The 23,190-nt window shown below is 41.1% G+C and overlaps 1 protein-coding gene across 10 annotated transcripts in view; it reads left to right on the top strand.

Annotated features, from left to right (window-relative positions):
- The window catches only part of PDE10A (phosphodiesterase 10A), a 548,616-nt gene that overhangs the window by 473,594 nt on the left and 51,832 nt on the right, over positions 1–23,190 (top strand). For all 10 annotated transcript variants that reach the window (XR_010600146.1, XR_010600145.1, XM_065590407.1 and 7 more), the window contains 4 exons: positions 9,072–9,212; positions 11,612–11,767; positions 18,163–18,213; positions 19,690–19,748. Coding sequence is in view for 8 of the 10 variants with exons in the window: in XM_065590407.1 (XP_065446479.1) it covers positions 9,072–9,212; positions 11,612–11,767; positions 18,163–18,213; positions 19,690–19,748 (407 nt within the window). In the remaining 2 variants the exon portion in view is untranslated. The remainder of the gene's footprint in view (positions 1–9,071; positions 9,213–11,611; positions 11,768–18,162; positions 18,214–19,689; positions 19,749–23,190) is intronic.

Here is a 23,190-nt window from a genome sequence, read left to right as displayed (position 1 = left end):
GGGCTCTGGCCATAGGGAGTCAGGAAGGTGTTGCAGAGGTGCAGACTTTCTGATTTTCCCTGGGGGTGTTTGACCCCTGCTCTTTCCCTGGCCCTGCCCCACTCCACCTCTTCCTGCCCCATTCCGCACCCTCCCCCGAGCACCCCCCGTCCTCACTTCACCTCTTCCGGCCCCTGCCCCTCCCCCTCTCCCCAGCGCCTCCTGCCCGCTGCTGAACAGTTGATCAGCAGCGGGCAGGAGGTGTTGGGTTGGGGGAGGAGCTGATCGGCGGGGCCGCCAGTACGTGCTCAGCACACACTATTTTTTTCTGTGGGTGCTCCAGCCCTGGAGCACCCATGGATTCAGCACCTATGGGGTGTTGGGGGGGGGGCTGTGTGGCATGGCATGGACCCACCCCTGAGGGCAAGGGTCATGCTGGCATCACAAGGCTGGGCAGGCCACTGTGCATCTGGCAACTGCCGGTTGTAGATAGTGCCCTCGCACTGGGCTGGGCGGAGCGGGGCCACCACTGCTGTACCTTGCCCCATTGCCCTTGGATGGCCTCACACTCTGGGGATTGACCTCCCCGTGCCACTCACCATTGCCTCCATGGGGGCCCACAAATGTGTTTGGCTCTGGGCCCACAAAAGGTTATGCCGTCCCTGATGATAAGTTAGCATTCCCATCATTCAGCTTCACAATCCTTAAGTGATAAACTAATCAGCTATGTTACAAACTGTTTTACAGTGTACACATATGTTGTCCTCGCTTCAGTTTTCTAATATTATATCTATTTTCTCAGGATACTTAATACTGTATTATAGAAAAATGTAGACCTCTTCAGATAAATCATGAGTTATCAATGTTTCTATAAAAATGCAACAAGTTATTGTTTGTTCTTTTCCCCCCTGGCCGACTTCTCCTAGCAGTGGGATTGCTGGCAATTGTGTTCAAACATAGAATACAGTTGGCTTTAACTGTGGAAGATTTTTAGAGCGATAGCATCTGGCTGGTTCTTCAACTTGGGCATTTTACAATTCCAACCTTTTCTCCTTGGGTTACTTTTCTGTTGATTTGGTTTGTTGTATTGGTCATTATTTCTATTGGGCTTAGTTTTGTTCATATAAGAATATGATTTTAAGGCACAGTCCTTGATATATATTTGCCAAGAATTTTTATTGTACAAGAGTTTGAATATGCTCTTATATGTTGGGCTGCCATGTCCTTTAACAAAAAACAAACAAAACAAACCACTTTGCCTCTATTACCAAATGGAAGAGAATGTGAGATGCAGATATGCTTAAGCTCACTTAATATCAATTTGCTTAATATAGAATTCTCTTGAATGGAAATGTCTTTTCTAGGCATCAAAGTATACAACAATAATTTAGCACTGATGTGTCCATTTAATGTCAATTGGACGTTAAATAATTTTCCATTCAGCATTTTCTGGGCCCATTCTTTCTTCCAGTGTAATTAGCTACAAAACTCTCTGTGAATGAAATAGGGGCAAGATCACATCCCGTGTAATAAAAATTTAAAAAAAAATGTTAATTGAATGCTTTATAACGTATGTACTTACTTTAACCCTAAACTCATTCTAACTGCAAAATCTGGCTTCTGTCTTTGTGAAATAAAAATCCAAAGTGTTCTAAAAATCTGTTGTTGTTATTGCTTAATGGAGCAGGAGTATTTTTTAAAAAAAGAAAAAGAGCAACTGAATGGCTCACTAGTTGTTAATGAAACAGGTCTCCAGTTCAAATGCAGCCCAAGGAAACTTTTTTTCATCTGATGACTGCTTATGTAAAATGTATTTGGCGATTTACCAGGTTCCCAATGGCTACAGCACAGCAACCACAATAAGAGCTGGCATGAATTGGCTCCTTTGTTATCAGTATCATCTGAAAGGCCAATGACTGACTAAGCCCCGTGGACTGAAGTTCCCCCTTAGCCTTAGAAGTGGATCTTCCAGGAGATGGTTGAGAAACATTGGTAGCACAGTGTGGGGAAACTTAGATTACTGCTGCTCATGCTATATGATTTCTGTTGATAAACAGAGGGCTTCAGTCTCAGGGGTTCTCAGTCTAGCACTTCGATCAAACACTAAAATCACACTTAAAATATCCAACAAATCAGTTTTGCTACAGTAACAGGTACCTGAGAATATTGTCCAGTTGATGAAATTCTTCCAAAATTCATTATAACATGCATCACTCCTCATTATAGTAAACCATAAAACTTGTTAATATATTAGTGTCATGGTGATGATATTATAGTAGAGGTTGTGTATATGTAGAGTACATAAGAAGTTGAGTGGCAGTTGTGTGTTTTGTTTTGTTTTTTTTTCCCCCCACCACCAGTGAAAGTTGTTAGGGTTTCTTTTTAGCAACTCTTAATTTGTGAGACTCAGAATATGACCAGTGCAGATTTGAGGCCAAAATTTAGCATTCTGTTTTAACAAATTATTATAGTGATAAACTTGGTTTAAATTGGTTTGGTCAATGTTAATTTATAGGCAGCAAAACAAAATAAAAAACCATCACCACACAACAAAAAATGCAACCAACCAAACAATAACAGCAGCAGCAAAGGTAATGGGTAGTGTGGCTATAGATTCTTTTTTACAGTCCTGTAACTAAACATGTATTTTTCTTTATCAACTAAAATTTTACAGGCCTTCAATCCTTAATATGAATCCTGGTACATTGAAATACTTCAGAATTCATAAATGATAATGACTGAGCTATTTGAGTTTGAAAAGTGATCACTATTTATGCACAGTAACACCTTTCAACCAAGATTCATGAGATTTTTTTTGTTTTTGTTCATGGATGGTAAACACTAACATAATTCTAAAAAACTGACACTAGAGGGAACTTTGTAGAAAAATACTTCACCTCTTTGTTTGCAAATCTCCTAACTTTTTAGTTCTGACAGAAAAGGGAGGTAGGGAGTTTCCAGTACACTCTGGTGGCCTCTTCAGTAGGGTCAACAGTGAGAGTCTTGGGTTCTACTAACTAGCCACAGTTAATGGAGGGAGAAGACTGTCACCAAACAGACCTTGCTGAAAGAAGGGGGGATAATGGTCTGTCAACCTTTGCCACTGTCCTGCCTGAGTGAAGAGATTTTGTTGCTGCCTCTGGAAGAGGGAATAACAGATCAAGATAGGGAAAAGCAGAGTGGGTTGGAAGGAGCTCTTACTCTCTAGGACACAGGATTGGAATTTCAAGCAAGCTTCCAGAGTTTCAAAATCAAACTGATTCTCCTATCCTTTTGATGTTTACCCATTAATAGAGATGTCTCAGTTTATTGGCCTTGAGGGCACAGTGGAAGGCCTGTGAATGGGATGAAGCATCCTTTATTATGAGATTTTTGTTTGTTTTGCTTTGTTTTGTTGGGGTTTTTTTTGAGGAGGAAAAGGGATTGGGGGTTGCCTCTGAGAAGAGACAGATTGTGTGTGTAGGGTTTTTATATTTGGTGTTGGACATGCCCCTGGAATTATGTGGAAGAGCACATTTAATACATCTAATTAATGACTTAATAAAATAGTGATACCATTGCTTTGCTGAATTGAGTTTCACATATGTTCAGCTGTCATCTTGGAGAACCAGATACATTTAACGCAGGGGGGTTCAGGAGATTGGTTTGAAACAAACTGTTAGCTTTAAAGTCTGCAAGAGGCCATCTTGGCTTGTCAGTGTCCCGTTAATTTAATGCAATTTTCATTCATATTCCCACATGTCATATTACATCATTCTTCATCCCATCTTTGTGTGTTTCATGGACCATCTGCATTTTTGGATACTGCACAATGTCAAGCACACTTTCAGTGCTAAACAAATAATATTATTAACACATACCAATAATCATAGTCTTATGTTTTTCTAAGGCTTGGTCTACACTCACCCCCCCAAATCGAACTAAGGTACGCAACTTCAGCTACGTGAATAACGTAGCTGAAGTTCGAAGTACCTTAGTTCGATCTTACCTCGGTCCACACGTGGCAGGCAGGCTCCCCCGTCGACTCCGCGGTACTCCTCTCGTCTAGCTGGAGTACCGCAGTCGACGGCGAGCACTTCCGGGTTCGACTTATCGCGTCCAGACAAGACGCGATAAGTCGAACCCAGAACTTCGATTGCCAGCCGCCGAACTAGCGGCTGGGTGTAGACATACCCTAAATCTTCAGCCCTTCTTTCCCTTAGAAGTGTACAAATTAACAAACAAAATATTTAGAAAGAAAGAAATGTGCATGTAGGTTTATTAGCTTATTTGATTTTTAAAAAAACAAATAAATTGGGGCAGCGGGGGCTGGGGGGGTGAACTGCTTTTTCTGTGTGCTCTGGTTTCCTGAGTTTTATTAAGATTCATTTCTATTCAGATCCCAAGACACCTACTTTCTGTCTGTTGCATAAAATATTCTTCTTGCTTTTATTCAAATAAGCTTAATAACATCAAACTTGGATTAAGTTTTAAGTCTCATGAAAAGCAAGTAGCCATGTAAACGTAAAATTCCTAATTGAATATAATAATGTATATGCATTCCATCAGATTATAAGAATGTAATTGAAAACAGAATAAAAATGCTTTTCTATTCTGGCAGTGTTTTGCAGGCTTATATGGGTTTATCCAATATATTGAAAGGGAGATTTCTGCTGGAATCCTTAAATTTGCGCTCTCACTTCATATAAGTAACTACGCTTGTATAGCAAAAAATCTGACTTGAACAGTTCTCTTGTCCCTTCAAAAGGCCAAACTTAAAAAGAAGTTGCGATTTTATATGGGTTCAGAGCATAATGTCTCAGATTAGACTTAAGTGAATGAGCACCAAACCTCAGTATTGCACCTGCCTCTACTAGGTGCAGCAGAAGAAAATGGTTGTCTTGTGTATGGTCACTAGCACTTTCCTGTCCAAAGAAGTGTTGTTTCTTCAGATCATGTGAATAGTATGGAATACAACATAGTGGAATCTATCGGATCTAAAGGACTATTTATTTATTTATTCTTTTATTTTTATTTTTAAGATAATTTGGTTCCCATCAGTGTGAGAATATCAGACTGATATCACAAGTTACTGAAGGTCTGTATCTACAAAAGAGATACAGCTTCTCCTGACTACCTCCATCAATGTGCCTCAATCCTGATCTAGAGGGAGCACAGCATCCAGGCCCATTCTGTACTAAGGGCATGTCGATTCAGAGATCTAGTGAACAGCAAGTTGGGATCAGGGCCGGCTCTAGGTTTTTTGTCGCGCCAAGCAAAAAAACAAAACAAAACAAAACAAAAAAACCTCCCGGAATGCAGCCCCTGGAATTGTGCCACCCCAAGCACATGCTTGGTTTGCTGGTGCCTAGAGCCGGTCCTGGTCGGGATGTGTATCTACAGCCTACCAGGCTGCCATGTACTATGTGGCAATGAGGACCCTGCTACCATGAATTAAAAGTTCCATAGTGTGATTTGACATACCACTATTTGTAACAGGATGCAGGATTTCAGTATTTTTTGGTGTCACTCTGATACTGTAACTGCCATGAGAGCTAAAAGTTAGAAACAGTAGGTCAAAGTGCACTATGGAACTTTTAGTGCATGGCAGGCTAGTGCACTGTAGATTCACAGCCTGGCTTGCCCTGTCCAAAGTCTCTGCGGTGACAAGTTCTTAACCTCTCTTCTAACACCTCAACAATCGTTCTAGTGGTATTTATGTGATCTGGATACAGGACTACCATCTAATTTAATGTAGGCCCCTGCAAGCAGATGGCATTTACTTTTATAACGCCCACCCAGAGACACAAGTGAAAGTTTCCATATCCTCTGATCCAATCCCCTTCTCGGTTTTCATTCCTTCCTCCTACTCTGCTTGAGTTCTGCACGCCCTTCTGCTCCTCTCACCTTCCCAACCATCTCTTTGTCCCCCTTTGCATAGTCAAACCCCCCACCTGACAAAACATTTAATACATGAAAAAATCCACAAGATGCATTAAGCACCCCCAAAGTCAGCTCATGATTCTGTATTTGTACCCTTTATCCTTCTGGCCCCTTGCTACTCCTTGTCTTTGTCTTTTATACCTATGTCGTATCTACTTAGATTGTGAACTCTTCAGGATAGGGACCTGTCTTTTTGGTGTTTTAATAACATACTTAGCACAGTTTGGGTGCTGTAAAACAAACAACAATCAGATATAACACAAGAACCTACCAAATGAGGAATCAGGTAGCTGAGACTACTCATAGTGGTAAGGACTGTGTCTGGTAGTGTTTCCAGGCCCAGGCCCTGAGATTATAAGATCTACTGGGATTTGCTGCTGCTTTGTCTACAAAGGGTCATTCATATCTAGGGCACTGTAATATTTAAATAATAACAAAATTACTGCTAATCCCCTGATTCAACCTTATGCCCAAACTGAAACCATTTTAGGAAAATAAAAGGGCCTCAGAAAGAAGGTGGTGTTTTTGTTCTGGCTTTCAAGGTGATGCTCTGTTCTGAACAGTTCGATTCTCTCATAGCGGAAGAGTACATGCAGTATCACTTTCCACTGTTGGCAAAGGAATCTTTAGGTTTGATATACCTAGGATATAGACAAAAATTCATTAATATTAATTATCCTTAAAAATAATATTTGTGATAGTATTTGAAGCTTTGGAAATTTAATTCCTATAATAGACTTAATGAAAGTAGCATCTGATGGTAAAATTAAGCAGTGCAATCAAATGGCTGCATATGTGTCTGGACAATTAAGACTTTCTGATGCCTAATGAAAAAGCTTGCAATACATTCTGTTTGGAGAAATTGTTCCCTAAATATTATATATTTTCTGATTTCTGTTTCCATAATTTTTATTAGTAGGGACATTTTGCATGAATAAAGATCTTTCATCCTTAGTATATTTCCTGTCTATGTCTTACCAAAAATCATAATGCTATTTAGCATTACTGTTACTTACTGTATGGAAATCCTGCGTATTATTATTGGTTCAAACAGTTTTATTTAATTTTGCTATTGAAATAAATCAAACCATTTGGACTAATGGTTTCAGCACCAAACTAGTAATAAGCCACCCCTTACCTATTTAAAAAGAAAAGTGCTTTTGGTTTTATTAATGAAAAAATGTATAAAAAAGGATGGTCCAGTGGCTAGAGCACTAGGCTTCAGATTTGGGAAGCCAGAATTTGTTTCCATGCTCTGCCACAGACTTTCTGTGTGACTGGAAAGTCACCTAGCCTCTCTGTGTCTCCGTTCCCCATTTGTAGAATGAGTATGATAGTACTGCCCTACCTCACTGCGGGGTGGTTGTGCTGGCACTCAGATACTATGGTATCAGGGGCCATATAATTACCTAAAGTAGATAAAGATAAGGGCATGAAATCCTGGCCCTTTGAAGTCAATGGATATTTTGCTATTGATTTCAATAGAGCCAGGATTTCACTTAAGATTTGAAATATCATTCTGCTTCCTGTGTATATAACCGTCTTATATGACCGTTATACTGACAATCACTAACATGTTGCTTTATTGTTTTGCCATTCAACTTTGGATGTCTGACTATTTGAGAAATAAAAAGAAATTATTTTAAAGGGGAAGTGGTTAGGAGCAGGAAAGAGAAAACATTCTGACAGTAGAGAACGGTATATATGTGGATTTATTTTTACTAACAAGCGAAGAGTAAATTAAGTTGAAGGATCCTGCTTTCTAGAAATACAACTTAAATAATTATTTAACCCATTAATCACAATTTTAGCTAATTTTCTTGCTGATACGCGTGATTCTCTCAGTATTTCAGCCACAAGTGGCAGCCTGTCAGATGCTTTTGAGTGACTGAGCAAACCTTCAAATCGTACAGCTAGTACAGTGTCAACTGGCTAATGAAGAAAGCCAAATAGCTCTGAAGTAGTGACCAACAAAAAACAGTAACTCAAACAGCACTGTCATTGCAATAACAAACAGGCAAATAGTACTAAACTTGTTTCATGCATCTAGCAATAAATACCGTACAGAAAGCCATAACTACTTCCATAGACTCATGAAATGGAAGATGGTGATCATCTAGTCCATTTCCCTTCCTGTAAGGAATAATCACATGCTGTATGTAGTTGATCCTAAAATCCTTGTGAACACAACTCTCCTAGACTCCCAATGGGAGATGAGCACCCGGAGAGCTGGCAGGTTAGCCTCTGTTTATGCTTGTGGTTGTGTTAAAATCTATTTATTTTTTTGTAATTTAATGTTTGATTTTAATAATAAAGAGGAAAAAATAGATGTTCTAGTTTAGTCTCCATTCAGCCTTGATGCTGCAGTTGGATCTATGTAGCCAGCAGCTTTTTCCTGTGCTGACCCCATTTACTTTATTAATGCTACCTTGGTTTATACTTCAGCGTTATTAAAAAAAAAGTCATTGTTTTGTGGAAGGCTTTCATAAAGTTAAAGTTGTCATAACTAATTCTGAGTCTTCAGCAACATAATCAGCTCAGATTGCTCTTGGGTAGCAAAGGCAGCAAATCAGAATGCATGCAGGGGGACACGTTCATACTTGCTCAGAGGCCCCACTGTCGTCAGTTGTGCTCCACATGGGTTCAAATATCGATCTGCCTGGATACAATTGCAGGTTCAGGGCCAAAGCCACCTGACCATGGAGACAGAGGTGGGGAAGTAACGGGAAAGAGAAATTAGAACTTGGAGTTATGTGTGTTTGTTAAAACTTTTCTTTGAAAAGATGGAAGTAAATGTATCCTTGACAAAAGAGTAGTTTTCTGTTATCTGGTCACTTACTGCTCTGGAGTTCCATATGATACATAATGTATTCAAAAGGGCAGAATCGATTTCGGATGTAAGTGAGCACAGCTGCTATTGACTACAATAGGTGTTGCATCCACTTATGCCAGGGCTGAATTTGCTATTATCTCTTGATGCAGTTGTTGACAGAATTAAGCTGAGGCCATCAGTCCACCTCAGTTTCATTGTCGTCAGCTCAAAAATGGATCTACCTAAATTATTTTAATTTATCCTTTAATTCTTCTTATTTATTGTACATAATAACACAAATTACTGTGCAAATACAGTGAAACTTTCTAATGGCATTTATTTTCTTTCTTCTGATTAGAGCCTGTGTGTGTTCACACCTCCGGGAGCTAAGGAAGGACAACCACAGCTCATTCCTGCAGGGCCCATTGCACTTGGCACCACAATATCTGCATATGTAGCCAAATATAGAAAAACTTTGTTAGTAGAAGATATTCTGGGGGTAAAGTGCTTTCTCTTTTTAAAGAGATACATACATGTTTTTTTTCCCAAAAAATGTATTACTTGAAATGTAAACTGGATTATTCATACAGTAAATAATTTACATTGCTACTAGTAGTGTCTAACCAGAAGCTTGAATTCTCTATGTCTGGATTAATTTAATAAAAACTCTTCCCTATATATATATATATATATATATATATATATATATATATATATATATATATATATATATATATTTAACTTTTACAAATGTTATCCATTTTTTAAAAAATAACTTTTTTTTGCCAGAAAAGGGAAATAACACTTCTGTGCAATAAAAATCCATGGGGGGAAAAAAGCATGATCAGCCAAAAATTCCCTTGCTAGCCCTCAGAACAGGCAGTACGCCAAGCCCAAATGCTAAAGTGACTGGCACTCTATTAACTTGCACATAGCCAACCAAATTTTGATTTAATACATGACACTACTTGACTGCATTACTTTAAAATGTCCTCAGTAGTTTTCAGTGAATACCTTAAAGTTTTATATATGTATATTTCATATTCATAATCAAATTCTAGAGTTTTTGTGGGGGAAAATGTATGAATGATGTCTTCTGGTTTACACTCTCACCAGAGCACCAGTATAGCATGGCAGCTTTTCTCTTATGAAATACATCTTTATTTGCAAAGATTGTGCATATCCATATGTGCCGACTCATTCACCTTCGGCTCACAAGAAATCTTTTCTGATTAGTCTGTGTTCTTCTAGAATTCAGGCTCTCCACCTCAGCAGAGAGTGAGCAGTGTTACGGTGGCCTGTGGGTTGGATTTGGGAAAAGTGCAAGGGCTGCTTCCACCGGGCCTGTTTTCCTCTCCTCCCAGACCCCTTATTCTTGTTTGCTTTTCTACAAGGGGGTTATTGACCATGGTGAATGGGTTCCAGAGGCTTTGGGAGTGTTTCAACCAGGGGATGCAGCAGGCCCTTGTACACTGACTTGCATTATCCCTCTTCATGCAAGCAGGCACTAAAAGAGTCTGCCAGTGGAAGTAGGATCCTCCTGGTATGTTCCTTCCTGACAGCCTGAAGTTCTCCACATTCTCCTTCCTTTGGGGTTGCCTGAGGGAGGGATTATTTACCATTGGTTTGTGTGACAATTGCTTTCAGGCGATGGGTGACATTCAGATTGACCCTCGCTGTCATGCTCAAGGGGAAACTGATCACCTTATTTGGGGTGAGGAAGGCATTGTTTTTTTTGGCCACTCCAGCACATTGGCCAAGCTAGGAGGGGTGTTCTCCTTTCCCTGGAGCACACTGCAAGGATCATCTGTTCAGAGTAGAGGATTAAAGGGCTAGTGCTCAAGAGTGCGGGCCCACAGTTACAACTCGGGATTAGTTACAACCCCAGTAAAAAATAACATATGGGCAATTTTTCTATTCATGATAAGTTCCCTTTCATGGGGCATTTGGTCTGTAAAGCCTGGGGCAATCTTATTAATGGCACACCTTTGTGGTAGCAGTTCGTTGTCATGACATTCTTTCCTGTAACTTTTGCACAAGTTTCAGAACAGAAGGGTGGGTGGTAAAGCACAATAAGATATGGGGAAGAGCCTTTCTGTCTTGCATAGGTGTAGAGAGAAAACACTTTTGTCCTCAGTATTGGGATAGTTTGGGAATTGTTAGTGCAGATTTGTGTCTCAATGGGGCCTTTGGCACCTAGTGAGTGCCTTAGACTTTGATTACTTACTCCCACAGAGGCTATTGCCTGCTTGGTAACCCTGTGGTTTGAGTTGCTGCAATTCAATTTGAGGCTATGTCTACACTACTGCAGGATTGACGCTGCTGCAATCAATGCACTGGGGATCAATTTAGCAGGTCTAATGAAGGGTGCTGTCCCGTCAACTCCAGTGTTCCACCGGAACGAGAGGAATCAGGGAAGTTGATGGGAGAGTCTCTCCCATCGACCCAGCGCAGTGTAGACACTGCAGTAAGTCGACCTAAGCTACGTCGAGTCCAGCTACGTTATTCATGTAGCTGGAGTAGCATAACTTAGGTCGACTTACCGCTGTAGTGTAGACATAGCCTCAGTTACCAGTCTATTTAGTTTTCTTTCTGCCATTGTCCAGACTAGTCTCAGCAATAAAATACTATTTCTGCTGAGTGTGAGGGTAAAAGAGATGTACTTAAAAAAAAAAATACAAAACTTGCATCTGTTACTATAACTGACTCTAACTTTGGATAAGGTCATTTCTATTTGTAAAATAACCATGGAGAGACGTTTTTGATTGAATTATTGAATGTGAAGGGTTTAGCTGTTTGTGCTAAGTGGTTCAGCCAGCTGAGAGAGAAATGTTGATTTATTTTTTATATTAATGTTATAATATTTACATTTGATGAAATGTTGTTTGCACTTTTTAGGATGAACGATTTCCCAAAGGTACTGGACTGGAATCAGGGACTCGTATCCAATCTGTTCTTTGTTTGCCGATTGTCACTGCAATTGGTGATTTGATTGGTATCCTGGAGCTTTATCGGCATTGGGGCAAAGAAGCCTTCCATCTCAGTCACCAGGAGGTAAGGCCTAAAATGCTGCAACTATTTTATTTTAAATTTCCCTATTCGAGGTGATGCCAGCTACTTCTGACCCCAGACTTCCTTCTTTCTTTCCTCATTTTGTTTTGATATTTTTTGTAATTGAGCCTTGTTACATACTTGGAGAGTGGGCTTTATAAGGCTGGTTGATGCTCATTGGTATTCTGAGTGGGAAGATTGATTTCATACAAAATTCTCTAATTGTTTCGTTCCATCTTGTGGGAATAATTTCAAGTATATTGTTATCAATTGTTTATTGATTATGACTTTTAAAATAATAGATTTTATAGATGTTGTCAACACCTTTATGGAAGGGTGGATCAGAGAAAGCTCAGGCTATTACAAGTGCATGAACTAGTGTTACAGAATGAAACTGCTCCTGTTTAAAAGGACATTACCAAGTTACCCAGAGCTCAAATGGTCAGCTTTTAAAAAGCATTTATTCTTCGAGTACTGTGCTTATGGGTGCTCCCCTTCAAGTGCGCATGTATTACATGTATCTTTGATCAGAGATGTTTGGTAGCAGTGCCTGTTAAGGGTCCTCCCCCACCCTCCTTTTGGGAGGTTTTCCCTCCAGATGAGGGGGTATGCCAGGATCACCAAGATTCATGTATCAGAGGGGTAGCCGTGTTAGTCTGAATCTGTAAAAAGCAACAGAGGGTCCTGTGGCACCTTTGAGACTAACAGAAGTATTGGGATGCATGACTTGCATCTGAAGAAGTGAGGTTCTTACCCACGAAAGCTTATGCTCCCAATACTTCTGTTAGTCTCAAAGGTGCCACAGGACCCTCTGTAGCTTTTTACAAGATTCATGTGTTGCCTTACCTACCAATAGGCTATCCTGGTCAGCAGCAGACATTCCTGGTGCATGCCTTATCTGCGGGCATGCACATTCCTCAGAAATGCAATTTCTGCTCAGACCTTAAAGAGCTGAGGTGTAGTGCTATTCGAAGTGTGGTAGCTGAGTGATTAAGGTCCTTGACTACAATCCTAAAGGTCAGAGGTTTGAATCTTGCTCAGTCTCCCACAGAAAAGCCACCTCCAGTACACCCGGGGCAAAATGAATATTGATCTATTGGGTTAGGGCAGTCAAAGGCAGTTGGACGTGATGATGGCCACATCACTCCCTTGTGTACTGTTGGCTATAAAATTGACATGCCTTAACCGCATCAGTCCAATGGCTTGGAAAACTGAGAGATTAGACTGCAATTCTTCATCATAGAGAGCTCTCTTCACGCAGCCTCAGACCCAGATTATGAGTTTCCAAGTGAACAGAGTGCCCTTTCTACCATGACACCGCATTCTGGGAATGCCTTTCAGAAAAGGAGTTTTACCTCTCCTCACAAAGAGCCTGTTTGAAAAAGATCTTGGTTTTCTCATAAGTTGACCATGTCCAAGCCCTCAGGTTCTGGGTTGGATACTATTTGAGGCTCCATGCTCCTCCTGTACCAATAGTGCTTTTAAGACTCTGAGTTCCTCTAGGAGCCCTGATTCCAAGTTTGCATCAGTACCTAAACCATTTTTGGTACCATCAAAACACAATCAGGGCAGCAAAGAGAAACAGCTTGCTTCTAGCAAGATGGTACCAATGGACCTTCCTCCACAACCTCTGGTACCTAGCACAATGACTCCTTCAGTCGAAAAAGCCATCTCAGACCACACTCTCTTTGAGGCAGTGAACATTGTTGGTACCGACGACTTCCATTGCAACCAGGGCCGGCTCTAGGTTTTTTGCCGCCCCAAGCAAAAAAAATTTTGGCTGCCCCCCGTCCCAGCCCTGAGTTCCTTGCCGCACCCCCCTGCTGCTCCAGCCCTGGGTTCTCCCCCCCTCCCACACACACCCTGCCGCCCCAGCTCTGGGCTTCCCCCTACCCCCCATTCTCCCCCACACACACCTCCTGCCGCCCCAGCCCTGGGCTCTCCCTCCGCCCCCCACCTGCACCTTCCTTCCACCGCAGCCCTGGGTCACTGGTAACTCGCTCCCAGGGCCGTTCATTCAGCAGGAATTTTAGATGTGCACAGAACACAGACAGGATTGGTTCCTATATGGTTACAGAACTGCAGTAAAGTGGAACAATTTTCAGCTTGTATGATTGGAGGATATCTGGATGCATATTATAAGACTGCCCTACATAAATGAGGAAAAGTTGAGGTGCCTTTATTATTCTTTTGTTCCACTCTTTCTTTCTATGGGGAATTTGCCAATGCAATATCACTGGCTTCCTTTTAAACAAACAAACAAACAAACAAACAAACAAACAAACAAACAAACAAACAAAAAGGCAATGGCTGTTGAAAATAGCAATTAAAATTAGCAAGTCCTAATAACCACTGGGAAGCATTTCTTGCTCAATTTTATCCTACTTTTTCTACAGCAAGTTACAGTGGATCAGTATATTTGATTTGGGAGAAATGAAGTAACAGCTGCCCAAACTGAGCTTGAGCACTCCTGAATGTTGAGGTGTTCAAATCTGGAAGGCAGGTGCTGGGGGTGGGGGGAGCTGTGGCTCCGCAGGGGAGCACGCAGCATGTATGCAGCAGCGTGTCTGGCACTGCGCGAAGCCAGACACACTGGTCTGAGTGGCACGGTAAGGGGGCTGGGAGGTTGGAGAAGGGGTAAGGGGTTCCGGGGGGGGGGGGGGGGGGCAGTCAAGGGACAGGGAGCAGTTGGATAGGCATGGGAGTCCCAGGGGTTTGTCAGGGGACAGGTAGAGGGTGGGGTCCTGGGGGGGGGTCTCAGGAAGGGGCAGTTGGGGACAAGGACCAGTGGGGCTTAGATAGGGGTGGGGTCCTGGGGGGCAGTTGGGGCCGGGGTCCCAAGAGTGGGTGATCAGGGGACAGGGAGCAGGGGGGTTGGATGGGTTAGGGTTTCTGTGGGGGGCAGTCGGAGGGAGTGGATGGTGGCAGGGTGGGGCTACCCTCCCGCCCTGTGGAGTGTCCTATTTTTTGAATGTTAAAATATGGTATTCCTACCCTTCACAGTGCAGCTCTCCATTCATAGCAGGCTGCAGCATGAGGTCTCAGCTTCCTCACTCCCTCCCCCTCTTTCCTGTTGGTAGTGGCCAAGGGAATGCTGGGAAATGTAGTTCTTTCCCTGCTCCAGGGCTGGCTCTATAGGCAGGGAGCTAACCAAGGAACTACAGCTCCCAGGGCTCCCTGTTGGTTCTCAGCTCCCAGGCTGGATCCCCCGGCTGCCGACCCTGCAAATGGGCTGCCCCAAGCACGTGCTTGCTTTGCTGGTGCCTAGAGCCGCCCCTGATTGCAACACACTCATCCAGGTAGACTCCTGTCTCTGTACCGCTAACCCACATGGTCTTGCAGGAGTTTAGGTATTCCAACTACCTGTTAGTTTCAGATGATGCTGAGTCTCCCCTCCCCTGATGAGTACTGAGCATTAATTGGTGCCAGATTTGACAGAGCTGCTGGAATTACATGTCTCCTTGGGACCACCTGGCTCTCCACTTGAACTTGGAGGTTATAAGATCAGGTTACTGCATTCATTTTACCTGCATCTCCTACCCCACCCCCTTTCCTTGTCCATTTTCAAGGATCCCTCTCACAAATACTTGAGACAGGAAATCAGTTCCCTTCTATGCTTAGGAGCCATAGAACCAGTTCCTGCTCAGCCTGGGGAGAAGGGATTTTACTCCCAGGTATTCTCCACTCCCATAAAAGAACAGAGAATGGAGACCTAGTCTAGAGCTAAGACTCGAGAACATCTTAGTGAAAGCACAGACATTCGGGATGGGGACCGTTGCAGCTAAAAAGTCCATCATTGGATCCCGGTGAATGGTTTTTGGCCCTCAACCTTCAGGATGCATATTTTCATATCACGATTCACTCATCTCACAATGAGATTCCTTTGGTTTCTGGTCAGCCAAGACCACTTCCAGTGTTGTGTACTTCCATTCGGCCTTTTCTCTGCTCCAAATGTATTCTCAAAGGTATTGGCAGTGGTTGCTGCCTGTCTGTGTTGGAGGGTGATGATAGTTTTTCCATACCTCAACAATTGGCTGCTCAAAGGCTGGTCTTTCTGTGAGGTTCTTTCCACCATGAAGACAGCTTTGTCCTTTTCCTCAGGCTACGTCTCCAGGTCAGTGTAGAAAAGTCCACTTTGCCCCCTGTACAAAGGATAGAATTCATAGGGGTCTCCTTAGACACAGTAGCAGCCAGAGCTTACCTCCCCATGGACTAATTCTCGACTCATTCAAACCTCATTGCAAAAATTCAAATAAGCCCCCAGACTTTGACAAGAAATAGTCTTCAGCTTCTGGGACATACAAAGGTAGATGCTGCCATAACGTATTATGCAAGATGGTGCCTTCTCTGCTTCCAGTTTATATACTGAACAAACAGTCTGAGGAACCTTCACAATGTCTGTGCCAGCATCCCCTTTATCCAGCCAGCTCCAACCATCACCATAAAGACAAATTTAGCTTCGTTGTTGGGTTGGGAGGCTCATCTAGGGACATATACCATTCAGGGCAGATGGTCTGCCCAAAAAGGTCATTTACACATCAACCTTCTGGAGCCGAGGGCAGTCAGGAATCCGAGACAAATCTGTTAATATCATGACAGACAGCATAGCTTGCATGTTTTACATCAACCATCAATGGTTGGCAAGATCCCCTTCTCTTTGTGCCAAAGTAATAAAGCTATGGAACTATAGTTACTACACAGGGTGAGTAACCTCCCCTTCCCTAGAGTAACTTCAACAGTTAATAAAAGCAACAAGGAGTCTGGTGGCACCTTAAAGACTAACAGATTTATTTGGGCATAAGCTTTCGTGAGTAAAAACCTCACTTCTTCGGATGTCTCAAGCGGATGCATCCGAAGAAGTGAGGTTTTTACTCACGAAAGCTTATGCCCAAATAAATCTGTTAGTCTTTAAGGTGCCACCAGACTCCTTGTTGTTTTTGTAGATACAGACTAACACGGCTACCCCCTGATAGTTAATAAAAGCATACTTCTTGTAGGTCTTACACATATTTTGTTCTGTACAAAGCTGTGTATATATTGGACAATTTGTTTACATTTGGGACCTACTTTAAACTAATTGCCACAGTTCCAATAATTCATTAGCTTTTTGTTTAAGAAATAAATAATGCTGCATAAAATGTTTTAGTTCTAATCTAAGAATTTTTAACATAGCTTGTATCCTTTTAATCTTTTTAATTTTATCTCACAAAACATCTTATGCCACAATTATGCAGTTAAAAAAGCTACAGTATCTTCTATAGGAAATATGTATATTAATAGAGCAGCGGTTCTAAAATTTTAGGAACCCGAGGACCCCCATTTTGATGTAAACATTTTTGGGGAACCCCAAACCTCCTGCTCAGCCCTTGCCCCTTCCCCAAGGCCAAGCCTCTGCCCTGCCTCTTCCCTGAGGCCCCACCCCTGCTCCCTCCAGCCCCCCTCCCTCTGTTGCTTGCTCTCCCCCACCCTCACTCACAGAGGTGGATGCAGGGTGCGAGCTCTGGAAGAGAGTTTGGGTGCAGGAGGCACTGGGAAGGGAGGGGGAGGAGTTGATCAGCGGGGCCCGCGGACCCCCTGGGATACCCTCGGGGAACCCCAGTGGTCCCCGTACCGCAGTTGAGAAACGCTGTAATAGTGTATATGGCAGTAGACTTTATACAGTTCTGTTTGTTCCCAACAAAACCTGTGTGCTCTAAGGACAGGAGAGTGTGCCTGATAGCACATCTTATTTAAACTTATTTAAACTTAGTTAACTACAAATTACATGACATTTGTTTGAAATGTTGTACAGAAACTGACATATTTTAAACAGTAGTCTTGTTTTAGTGATCATATCTGATTCTTCTGCAACACAAATGGCAATGAAAAAAAGCAATGCCTGTCCACAAGCAGAGATTTTACCTTAGAAATATTAGTTGTTTAATGGATTGTTCCTCACAAAGAATATTTCATTATCATGGGATCTTTCATTGTGTGGCAGAAACATTTGAACAATGTATGAAATGTAGTTTTTAAAGCCCCTCGTGAGTTCTTGGAAGGGCTGCTTCTGTCTTGTATTTGTTGGGGGTGAATCTTTCATGCTGCCTCTGGAGAGCACAGCTCTGTGAGCCTCCCAATGGCACAAAACAAATGAGAAGTATTAAACACTTCTTGTGTGTGACCTGAATACTCTTTTAGAACAATAAACCACTGGTAGTCATGTTACACCTTTAATAAATTCATTGTCTGTCCTCCCTCCCCCGCAAAATATAATTCCCTGTCGGTGATCTAAAACATCTCAGCAGGTGAAGTGTTAGAATATTCAAAGACATTTAGCAGCTGGATCAAAAAAAGTATGATAGAACTGGTTTGAAATTTACTGGACTTCCTCAAAGTTAGTTTCTTATATTTTGTTTCAGGTTGCAACAGCAAATCTTGCATGGGCCTCGGTAGCAATACATCAAGTACAGGTGAGTCTGAATTCATAGACTAGGCTCATAGGGACCATTGTGATAATCTAATCTGATCATGTGCAGAATACAGGCCATAGGACAGCCCTGAATTAATTCCTGTTTGACCTAGAACAAGGCCCAGATTTTAAAGGTATTTAGGCGTTGCTGTGCTCAGCTTTGCAACACCTGACTTAGGAGCCTAAAACATATATTCAAAAGGAATGTAATTGTCTGTCCCCTTGAGTAAGTGCCTAAATCCATTTTGAAAAATAAGATGTAAACTCCTAAACCAGTTAGGCATTGGAAGACTCAATGCAGCAATGCCTAAATTCCTATAAAAATCTGAGCCCATAACTTAGAAAACTATGTAATCTTGATTTAAAAGTTGGCAGCGATGGAGATTCCACCAGCACCATTGGTAAATTGTTCCAATGGCTAATTGTCCTCACTGTTAAAAATGTGTGCCTTATTCCAGTCTGAATTTCTTTTTTTCAGCTTCATCCATTGGATCATGTTATACCTTTGTCTGCTAGACTCAAGAACCAATTATCAAAATTTTGTTCTCCAGAGATTGTGATCAAGTCATCCCTTAGCCTAATTGTTAATTATTTTCATAGAACTTTTAAGGAACCATAGAGTAAATCTAAGTAGAAACTGTGGGTCTGAGTCTTCACATTTTGTGTATTTATTTATGTCCACTTTGCACATGCATAAAGCATTATCAGATTAGAACGGTATTTTATAATACAAAAGGTGCATAGCGGTATTCTTTATTTATTTATTCTTTCTGCAAAGCTCCCTGCACATTCTAGGAGTAAAATTATTTTGTCAACTAATATGAAATGAATATGAAATCTGGTGAAGTAGCAATGGGGTTCAAAGTCCTCACTTCATCTAGCAATATTTTCCTTTCCCTGCACTGTTAATTGTATTCGGTCTCTGTAATCCTGTTGACTTCCCCAAAGAAAGAGCATGGGAAAGGGGAGTCTAGCAATTCTGCTTCACTTCACTCATTTGGTGCCTTTATGGGCTTCTTTTGGCAAGCTGAGAGAAGTGATGAAGGAACAGGATAAGGGATAAAGGAAACAAATGCTATTAGCATTCCCAGCAAGGCTGTAGAATTTGTTATGGAAGGGCAGTAGTTACGTTGATTTCATAGCAGGACCCAAAGATGCCAGTCAATGGCACCTCAAATTTTACAGCACTGAACAATAGGCAGTATTTTTTTTAGCAGAGATGCAGAAATGTATTGCTCATCCATGCTAACATAGCCACAGCTCTGCAAAAAGATATTTAAACTTGAAGCCTGACACACAAATCTGTATTAGCTTTTTGGTGCATTTTACAGTGTTTGGTGCATTTTACAGTATATGTAGTTGCTTACACTTGTTTGTTTATATACAGATTAGACCAATAAAATGTTTGTCCTACAGTTTCACTATGACTGTAGTGCTCTCCTGGCATAAGCAACAACGTATAATGTGTTTCCCTCAGGTGTGCAGGGGTCTTGCCAAACAGACTGAACTGAATGACTTCCTGCTTGACGTATCAAAGTAAGTGTGATTTGCAACAAGACAGTTTCAGCTGAATGATTGTTTCTGTGACAGGCTCCTTTTTTGATAAGTGAAAGTTACCAATTCATATTTTTCCTTGGCAATGTGTATGTTTGTCCTTCCCTTCCATTTTCCCTGTTTGGCTATGGGTTTCCTCTATCTGCATTTGCTCCTTTTTCAATTCTGCTCGAGGCTTTCTCTTGTACAATACAAGTACACCTCTACCCCGATATAATGCTGTCCTCGGGAGCCAAAAAATCTTACCATGTTATAGGTGAAACCGTGTTATAACGAACTTGCTTTGATCCTCTGGAGTGCGCAGCCCAGCCCGCCCCCCCCCCCCCCGGATTACTGCTTTACCGTGTTATATCCGGATTCGTGTCACTTACTGTGTTTATTGTGTCTTCTGATCATTACACTTCAAATCTAAGACATTTTACCACATTTCTACTGTTTTGTAGAAATATGTGAAGTTGCTAATGTTTAGAATGTAATTGGAGATGGCCACAGCACATATGCATTCTTTTACATCTTTATTAGAATTTGGAGTCCATTGCTTATTAAAATTTAGAGTCCACTGCTTCCCTATAATTCAGCTATGCATTTAATTAGGAAAATAGTAAAATAAATAATAAACATGAGTAACATGTTAATGTGGCTGTTAAAATCATAGTTGGCATTTACTTTGTCCCACAGGTTGACTGTGTATTGTGTGAAGAAGTACTTCCTTATATTTATTTTAAATCTACTGTCTATTAATTTCATTTGGTGATCCATGGTTCTTATGAAGGTATAAATAATGCTTCCTTATTCACTTTCTCCACACCATTCATGACTTTACAGACCTCTGTTATATCCCCCCTGAGTTGTCTCTTTTCTAAGATGAACAGTCTAAGACTTTTTAATCTCTCCTCATATGGAATCTGTTCCATACCCCTAATCATTTTTTATGCCTTTCTCTGTACCTTTTCCAATTCTAATATATCTTTTTTGAGATGGCGTGACCAGAACTGCATGCAGTATTCAAGGTGTTGCTGGACTATCAATTTATACAGTGGCATTATGATATTTTCTGTCTTACTATCTATAACTTTCCTAATGGTTTGTAACATTCTTTTAGCTTTTTTGACTGCCAATGCACATTGAGCGGATGTTTTCAGAGAATGATCCACGATGACTCCAAGATCTCTTTATTGAGCAGTAATAGCTAACTTAGACCCCATCATTTAATATGTATTGTTGGGATTATGTTTTCCAATGTGCATTACTTTGCATTTATCAACACTGAATTTCATCTGCCATTTTGTTGCCCAGTCACCCAGTTTTGAGAGATCCCTTTGTAACTCTTCGCAGTCAGCTTTGGACTTAACTATCTTGAGTAATTTTGTTTCATCTGCCAGCTTTGTACCTAACTGTTTACCCGTTTTTGAACAGCACAAGTCCCAGTGCAGATCCTTGGGGACCCTGCTATTTACCACTTTACATTGTGAAAACTGACCATTTATTCCTACCATTTGTTTTCTATCTTTTAACCAAACACTGATCCATGAGAGGACAGTCTGTCTTATCCCAGGACTGCTTACTTTGCTTCAGAGTCTTTGATGTGGGACTTCGTCAGATGTTTTCTGAAAGTCCACTGTCTCAACTGGATCACCCTTGTCCACATGTTTGACACATTCAAAGAATTCTAATAGATTAATGAGGCATGATTTCCCTTTACAAAAGTCATGTTGACTCTTCCCTAACATATCGTGTTCATCAATGTGTCTGATAATTCTGTTTTTTACTATAGTTTCAACCAATTTGCCCAGTATTGAAGTCAGGCTTATCGGCCTTTTATTGCCAGATCACCTCTGGTCCCTTTTTAAAAAATTGGTGTTACATTAGCTATCAGCCAGCCATCTAGTACAGAGGCTGATTTAAGTGATAGGTTACATACCATAGTTAGTAGTTCTGCAATGTCATATTTGAGTTCCTTCAGAACTCTTGGGTGAATACCATCTGGTATACCGGTAACTTAATAATGTTCAATGTATCAGTTTGTTCCAAAACCTCCTCTATTAATGGTCTTAATCTGAGACCATTCCTCAGATCTGTCACCTAAAAAGAATGGCTCAGGAGTGCCAATCTCCTTCACATCCTCTGGAGTGAAGGCGGATGCAAAGAATTCACTTAGCTTCTCCACAACAGCCTTGTCTTTTTTGAGTGCTCCTTTAGCACCTCGATCATCCAGAGATCCCACTGATTGTTTGGCAGGTTTCTTGCTTCTGATGTGTTTTAAAAAAAACTTGCTCTTAGTTTTTGTGTCTTTTGCTAGTTACTCTTCAGATTCTTTTTTGGACTGTTTAATCATACTTTTATATTTCACTTGCTAGAGTTTATGCTACTTTCTATTTTCCTCAGTAGGATTTGACTTCCAATTTTTAGAGGATGCCTTTTTGCATCTAACCACCTCTTTTACTCTGCTTTTTAGCCATGGTGGCATTTTTTGGTCCTCTTAAAGTTCTTTTTATTTGGGGTATCCCTTTAATTTGAGCCTTTATTATGGTGTGTTTAAATAGTTTCCATGCCGCTTCCAGGCATTTCACTCTTGTGACTGTTCCTTTTAATTTCCATTTAACTAGTTTCCTCATTTTTGTGTAGTTCCACCTTTTGAAGTTTAAAAAATGATTGTGGTGGTTTTCTTTGATATTTCCCTCGGCCCCCCAGGAATGTTAAATTTAATTACATTATGGTTGCTGTTATTGTGTAGTTCATCTATGTTCACCTCTTGGCCCAGATCCTGTGCTCCACTTAGAACTAAATTAAGAAGTGATCACTCCTTGTTGATTCCAGGGCTAGCTGCTCCAAGCACCAGTCATATGTTGTCTATAAATTTTATCTCTGCATCCCATCCTGAGATGACATGTGTCTAGTCAATTTGGGGTTAGTTGAAATCCCCTATTCTATGGGGTTTTCTGTTTTTGTAGCATGTCTAATCTCCCTGAGCATTTCACAATTACTGTCACCATCTGGTCAGGTGGTCAGTAGTGTATTCCTACTTCTATACACTTATTATTCAAGCATGGAATTTCTATCCATAGGGATTCTGTGGTACAGTTTGATTCATTTAAGATTGCTACTATTTTTGACTCTATGCTTTCTTTTACATATAGTATCCCTCTTTCACCAGCGTGATCTACTCTGTCATTCCTATATATTTTGTACCGTGATATTACCACCTCCCATTGATTATCATCATTCCACCAAGTTTCTGTGATGCCTATTATATCAATATCCTCATTTAATACCAGGCACTCAAGTTCACCCATCTTAGTATTTATATTTCTTGTATTCATATACAAGCACTTATAAAACTTGTCAATATTAATTGTCTGCCTTCATGTGTTGTAACTGAATGGGTCTCTTTTTCATTTGACTGTTTCTCTTCAGCTCTTACTTG

The sequence above is a fragment of the Chrysemys picta genome, chromosome 3 (genome assembly GCF_011386835.1).
Source record: "Chrysemys picta bellii isolate R12L10 chromosome 3, ASM1138683v2, whole genome shotgun sequence".
Taxonomy (NCBI): domain Eukaryota; kingdom Metazoa; phylum Chordata; order Testudines; family Emydidae; genus Chrysemys; species Chrysemys picta.
Note: the sequence above shows the minus strand (reverse complement) of the source record. Positions and strands in the feature narration are given on the sequence as shown.